Genomic DNA, 7,631 nt, shown 5'->3' with positions numbered 1-7,631 from the left:
TAACAGCGACATTGTTACAGCCCCAGCTTTCGCTCTCCTCCTTGAATTCATGTATGAAGGGAACTCCAGTTCAAAGACTTGCCTATTGAGGATGTTCTGGCAGCTGCGAGTTACCTTCACATGTATGACATAGTGAAAGTCTGCAAAAAGAAGCTGAAAGAAAAATCGACCACGGAAGCGGACAGCACCAAGAAAGAAGAAGACGCCTCGAGCTGCTCAGATAAAGGGGAAATCTCCTCGGTGAGCAGTGCCCACGTTGCGGGGGAACTAGCAAGCGAGGAGGACGAAACCGAGGAGGAAAAACTGAGCGCCGCAGTGTCAAGCAAAAGGGACTTAGTTATTGAATCTGGGAGCATGTGGATGAGATTGGCCTCTGACTCAGCAGGCATCACTCAGCCTGGTGTGGAGGTTGAGACCCATGCAGTAACAGCTGGAAAAACAGTGTCCAGTCCTTGCAGCTCAACAGGGCTTGTCCCAGAGGTCTGCCAGCTCCATTAAGGATTCAGCAGATGTTGACTGTGTGCTGGATTTGTCTGTTAAGTCCGGGCTGTCAGCAGGAGAAAACGCCAGCCACCCTTATGTCTCGCCACATGAAGACAGTTCCAGGAACAACCTGGTGCAGGTTAAAGTAGAGAAAGAAGTATTTTCTGACGAGGAAGGCAGCAGCACTAATGACTTTGACATGGATCAAAGTGGCACAGTGAAAGAGAGTGCGAGTACAATGAACAGGGTTCATTACGACTTACTCCATGTGTCTGCCAGAAGAGAAGCTTCTGTTTCAAGCGAGATGGACCGAGAGGATCGAGCCAGTGATGATGAGATGATAACCCCTGAGAATGATGGAGCCCAGATGGAAGGAAACATGGACAGCAGCTTGCTTCCTTACTGCTCGAATATACTTGGCTCTGCTGGCCAAATCTTCATGTGTCCTCTGTGCAACAAAGTCTTTCCCAGTCCGCACATCCTGCAGATCCACCTGAGCACGCACTTTCGAGAGCAGGACGGCCTCCGGAGCAAGCCTGCCGCTGATGTCAATGTCCCCACCTGCTCGCTGTGTGGGAAGACTTTTTCGTGTATGTACACCTTAAAGCGGCACGAGCGAACTCACTCAGGTGAAAAGCCGTACACTTGCAGTCAGTGCGGGAAGAGCTTCCAGTATTCTCATAATTTGAGCCGACACGCAGTTGTTCACACCCGGGAAAAGCCACACGCATGTAAGTGGTGTGAACGCAGGTTTACACAGTCAGGCGACCTATATAGACACATACGAAAATTTCACTGTGAGCTGATAAACACACTCTCTGTTAAAACAGAGGCGCTTAACTTGCCTGCAATGCGAGACTGGACCATAGAAGACAGCTCGCAAGAACTCTGGAAATAAAATCTAGCTGTGGAGCATTCTGAAAATCAAGTTTCTGGTCATTTCTTCGACAGCTTTTTGGGCACTGAATTCTCTCCACAAAATAATAACTATAAATACTGTTTATCACAACACAGTCTACAAAGTGAGATTCTGTGATTCATAATGCAACATAAGGTAAATATTAATTAAACTATTAAACTCGACACTTATTTAATAAATGTTCTTATTTTCTTTTTAAATGCACCCTGCAGTTGTGGAGTGCACTGCAAAGGTTGCTGCTGTATAGTTCATAAGGTTTGGTTGTTGAAATTTTTAACAAGGAACCATGAAAGTCTTCATTGAAATTTGTTAATATTTTAAATGTTGCACAATTTCTGGATATTTAAAACTTTTTTTGTACAATGCTGTAAACAAAATAATTATGAATATCATTGCCGTATGCCTGGGAAAGTGCATTTGCAAATGAATGGTTCTCTACCCTGTTTATTCTTAACCAGAAACTTGATGTAATTTAGAATCTAAATGTATGGGATTTTCAGGCAAATTAAAATTATGTTTGAAATGTGAATTATATTACTGTATGTCTTACTGCATTGAATGGATTTAACAAACCTGATAGATTGTTTTTACGCTCTGAGTCAGGTTTTCTGAAAGTAAATATTGAGGCTAATAGAAAATGCATGAGGTTTATCGGATGTTTTGGGGTTTTCTTTTTGCATTTCTATGGACTTGGCAAATGTGTGTAACTTGAGTTTTTATTTAATTAGTGAGATTTTTTTTCCCTGAGATGCATTTTTGCCAAGTGCAGTAGCACCGTGAAAAAAATTCCACTGGTGTTGCACAGCAATTTAATCTTTTTTTTTGAAGTGCACTGCTATGCAGTTCCAGAGTGTGAAACATCTTTCCCAGTCACCCGCGTTCTTATGTATATTACAGATAGTGGTACTACACAAATTCCAGTGGAAGTTCCCTGCTTTTATATGATCACGATTGGGGGTCAATAGAAATCAGTTGAATACTTTGGCCATGAGGTTTGGGGGTGGGGGTGAGCAAAAAGGATACATGAACCCCAATTTTGAAGAAGGGGTTCATGATGTAATGTGTAACCAAGCAGCTGAAGTGGCTGCATGGTATGTGTGTGGTTTTAATGAACAACACATATGGCAAGTGTTTTGCACAGTGTTTGTTTTCCTGTCTTGCACTCGCAATAAGGTCTCTGGGAGTAGCACGGAAACGTGGCTGTTTTCCCCCTTTTTTTTGTGGGTTTTTTTTACTTGATTGCCTTAACTACTGTAAACATAGCTTATTTTTGAGCACAAAGGCAATATGATTATTAATGGAAAACTAGATTGTGTATTTGCTGGATTTTTTTTAAAGTGGGTCAAATGAAATTTTCTTTTGGCTCCTGACATTGTTTTAAAGCTGTGAAATGGCCTCTAAGAATCTGTAATTATGCTAGTTACTTGAAGAGTTTAAATGTCTGACAAAAGTAAGTTGAACTGTAGATTTTTAAAAATTGTTTAGGTAAGACAATCAGTGTCTTTAAAATGAACAGCTTCCTCGATTCCCATGTTAGTTTTCTTTGTGGTATTTGTGAGTATGACTCTCAGTTACTTTTTCCTTACAGATGACCCTTTACTAGTTTTATTTTTATGGTTTCCCCCCCCCCTCCCCCCCAACAAGCCTGCGACATTCTACCTTGTTACCTGGATTTAGACTGACGTTAGCCTTGACAATCATAGTCTGTTTTTAAGTTTCAAAACAATGGGGGGAGTAAATTATAATGCTGTTTAGTTTTGTACCTTGATGTGCCGTTGGTGAAATTTTTAAATTGTGTGCTAACTGCAATAAATTATGTAAACAAAAGGCTTTTTAGTTGTCTTTTTTTTTATTGAATTTTATTCATTCCTGATGTATGCATTGAGCCAACTCCATACTTCTGAGCACACAAGATGCATGTGAGGCTCTCTTCCTCTTTATTTCTGTAAACTTTTCTAAATTGAACAATTTCAAGTCGCTAAAACGTGAAATTTGCAAAGAGATGTATTTCTTTATCTATAAAGGGGTTAGTATTTCTTCATAACATTAATGGTCCTGCACAAAATTAGTAATAACCTGTTAAAGATTGCATCCTGTATAAATATCCTTAATTAATTTCTTTTTAAATTCTTCAATGAAACTAGATATAAATACAGCTTATTTCTGCAATATACTTTAGTCCAGTGAGATGAAATTAAATGATTTAACTTATTCTTTAAAAAAAACAATTTAAAAGCTTTGAGAATTCTTCTTGGTTTAAAAAAAATCTACAGCAACAACTTGCGTTTGTATAGCGACTTCAAGGTGATAAAATATTCCGTAGCATGTAAAGTTAGCATTCTCGAAATTCTTCTTGTAGAATTGAAAGCTACAATGGGCCAGCATTGCTGAAAGAAATAGCTTGTAGATCGCAACAAAACTGTTTATGAACAGGGCTCACTTGCTAAAATATTTTAAAGATAACGCTGCGTCCACCGGAGAGAAATGCGGCACAACCCCCTGTTTCAATAATGCTGACAAAATTGCGTGCAAGATTTTGGTTGTCCAATGGCTGCTGATCCAAAATCGGAAGAAAATGACAGAAAATAAACAAAATAATTTGGAAGCTTCCAGGTCTCATATTGGAAGTGATTCTTGTAATTATCATTGCCTGGTGCACAAAGATGATAAAGATATATCCTTAAAACACCTTTAACAGCGGACTGTTCAAAACGATCAAAATAGCTTGATATTTCAAGTAATGCTGTTTAAACATCTGTTCTATTCATGTGTTTTGCCCTGAAACCATGGTGCAGTTTTTTTTCCCTTCCCTGGAAATTTAGGTCAGTAATTTGTATCTGTCCTTTGTTGGGGAAAAGGAAAAAAAAAACAGGCCAAAAGGGCAGCTGGTTAAACATTTGGCTGAGCCGAAGGGTAGTGGGCACAACATGTCAGAGCTCTGCACTTGACCAGTTTGAATTTGTATCTGCGGTTCCAAGACAAACTTTTCCCCTCCCCTTTTTATGCTTTTTTTTTTAAATTGAAATTAAGAGTTCAAATCACATTTTCCACACACTTCTTTCAACGGCAAATCTTTCTCACCAGTTCAGCGAAAGACAAACAATAGAAGGCAAAGCAAACTAGTGAAAAAAATATCATAAATATTCATTCTCCACGCAGAATGAAGTTGTAACGTGTAATCCTGTTACAGCACAGTAAGGGAAGGATACAGGCATTTTATAATAAGGTGCAGATCCCCAAAAATAAACAGCAGAACGATTAGTTCTATCAGAGAACAATGCCACATAGTACAAAGTAGTAGGAACTTTTGTTTATATTAAAGTTTAAATTTTGTATGAATTGTTGGATTCAATTCATTGCACAATTCAGATGCACAGCCTGTTGCAATGTGGTAGATGAATAGAGTTCAGTTTGAATATGGGTATATTAACATCAGAAGTTTTGAAAGCCGAGGAATTCAGAGATGCTATCGTGAATTGTTTAAAAAAAAATTAATGCTTCATTTTTTAAATTTTCCTCAGTTTTTCTATATGGTAATTATAACACTGTACAACATTTATGTAAATACTAAATGTCACTTCTGGATTGCAGCTAGCAACAAAAATGCAAATGGCAGCTCTTAAGCATTGTGGGTGGTATATGATTATGCAAAGGCCTTTTATATTTTCTTAATAAACAAAAAGGGAAAATGAATTGTGCACAAAATAATTTGGGAAATGCATCGAGGTTAGTGCCTCCTTGAGCTGCTGAGAGTGTACTCCTGTACTGGGCTGGTTCTGCTTTTGGGAAATAAAATCATTTTTAAATTGACCCAAGGAATCCTTCTTGGGTGGGTCTGAATTAAATTGCCAAATTGCTCTCTAAAATGTGGATATTTTGGAACTGTTTTCATTTGGGTGCTTGTGAAAAGAGGGAGAAATAAGCCCATTTTCCATTATCAGTCTTGAGTGGGTGACATGATTCACACTGCACTGTATGCAGGATTCAGTCCTCTTTGAAAGGTGTATTTATAGGTGACTCCCCAGGCAGTAAATGTCAACAGTTTGGTATTTCACAGAAACCTTAATGGAGGTGCAAAAGTGGAAGGAAAAAAAATACACTGTAATAGGTAAATATACAAAAGATCAATCCTCTCACTTGAAGATAAAAGGGAAGAATTCAAAGGTGTCAATATTTATCCTCAAATGTCTTGTTCTCTCAAAAACTCTGTTAGAAGGCTTGGATTTGATTTAGAATTAATTTTGTATTTGGAAATTTATTTTCCTCTGTTTTGTGGTTTTGGAGGAAACATTAACCCATGAGGACAATGAAAGAGCGACATAAAACTTCCTCTGTGATCGTACTGTACAAATAATGGAACAAATTCCACGTTAAAATGTTCACAAAAAGGAGGGGTATAACGTATTAAGATTGATCTGAACATCATAAAACAACTTTTTAATTGTTGGAGTATTCCATGCGATTTAATTTTTTAAAAAAATACCGCTTTCTGTTCCCCAACAGTTCCAATTCAAAGAGTCACTGACAAAACCTTAACATTTTCAAATGTGAAGTGATCGACAGGATCAAATTCATAACCAGCAAAGCCTCCGTTTTAATATTTCTGTTAGCTGTAATTTATTACTATTGTAATTTATTACTATTGTTTCATCAGGAAACGTCCACATTGTAATGGAAGATTGTGTGAACGTCTTTGGTCAACTTAAATAAAACATATATATAGTTATGCAATTGAATGAATTATTCTTGTTCCTTATTGAATGATGATGATACAGTGGAGAGTGGAATTGTAATTCACGTCTTTTAATCTCTTTACTGCAGAGATCCAGGATTGGAACGCAGTTGTGTATTGTGGACGCCCACTTGTTAAAAATATTCGGGCAGAGATTGATAGATGATTGGATGCTGAATCAAGAGAGTTGAACGGATTTGAGGATTCAACATGATGCCCTTTGAATGGTGGAGCACCATTTCATACTAATTATTTTGAAGATTGCACTAATTTGCATTAAAATCAATATTACGCATTTTTTTGATCGCCAAATTTGCTAGGAACAGCACACACTTCTACAGTTCCACCGTCTTTAAATTTGCATTTCACAAAGGATAACAAAAAGTAAATGAAGCAGTTCACAACAAGGGACATCTGAGCTGAGAAAAAAAAGTTTAGGATTACTGTGATCACAATCCGTAATGCAGCAAAATATTTACATTGTGCCTTTTGTGTCCTCCCAAAACACATAAATATATTGGAACCAAATGAAGTATAACTGAAGTGTAATCACAGCTGTAATGTGGGAAACATGTTTCAATTCATCCTAATCCACTAACATGGGCCAGGGAGGCATGGCCAGGTTAAAAATGGTAGCTTTTATGCTCTGGAGTTCGATTAGTTGAGTTTAAATCCTCCATAGGATCGAAGAACAATTGTCAGATTTAGTCAACCGTAAACTATAAACATTGCAATTAAGCTGCCAGTCATTCAATCTCACTTAACTCGATTTCGTGAACTATGTTTATTTTACATACTCCCAGGCAATCTGCCAGATGGAACGCTGACATCTTTTGGTTTGCTGTGCTTAACTTGCACCTTCTGCTGGCCGTTCACAAGGAGGTTGCTTGGGGTGCAAGTCCAAAGCCAGAAGCCCAGATCATCTTGCTTCTCCTGCTACAGCGGACCTCTGGGTCATAAAATGTTTTATAATGGGCCAAAAATAGGATCAGTAAAATAACAATCCAAAGCTGAGCTCCAAAGTTGTAATTTATTGGCTACAAAATGTAACTCTGAAATATTTGTTAAGATGTGATTATCCACATTACAGTGTATCCTAAAGGATATTTGACTACAAATTCAACAACCAGATGTTAACAACAGAAGCTTGACACACTAGAGAAAGGGCCTTATAATTGACAATAAATGCGAATCTAAAATAGTTAAAATTAGGACTTCAATGCAAACCCTGCAGGAAATTGTGTTGATATCGTTTGTTACATAATGCAATCCTTGTTCAATTTCACTCGTTCAGGTGACACTCATTTGTCCATTTGAATGACTGGACTGTCTGGAACTGTGTTCCATTGTGATACAGTAAAAACACACAGAAATGCTGGTCTCGCAGCCCGAAACGTCAAAATGTTGGCCTAGACTCCTCCCCCAGCCAGCCTTGTCTGACCCTTTCCTGCTCTTTGCTTCTTCCTTGAAGAAAGGGCTCAGGTCTGAAACGTCCAA

At 38.0% G+C, this 7,631-nt stretch overlaps 1 protein-coding gene across 1 annotated transcript; it reads left to right on the top strand.

Annotated features, from left to right (window-relative positions):
* The first annotated feature begins 7 nt into the window (after positions 1-7).
* On the top strand, positions 8-6,432 carry zbtb18 (zinc finger and BTB domain containing 18). Its single transcript, XM_069930871.1, is given in 3 exon segments — positions 8-467; positions 469-1,537; positions 6,224-6,432. Coding segments are annotated over 2 exon segments (1,260 nt in total). The 5' UTR covers positions 8-120; the 3' UTR covers positions 1,382-1,537; positions 6,224-6,432.
* The last annotated feature ends 1,199 nt before the right edge of the window (positions 6,433-7,631 follow it).

This window comes from Narcine bancroftii, chromosome 4 (assembly GCF_036971445.1).
Source record: "Narcine bancroftii isolate sNarBan1 chromosome 4, sNarBan1.hap1, whole genome shotgun sequence".
NCBI lineage: Eukaryota > Metazoa > Chordata > Chondrichthyes > Torpediniformes > Narcinidae > Narcine > Narcine bancroftii.
Note: the sequence above shows the minus strand (reverse complement) of the source record. Positions and strands in the feature narration are given on the sequence as shown.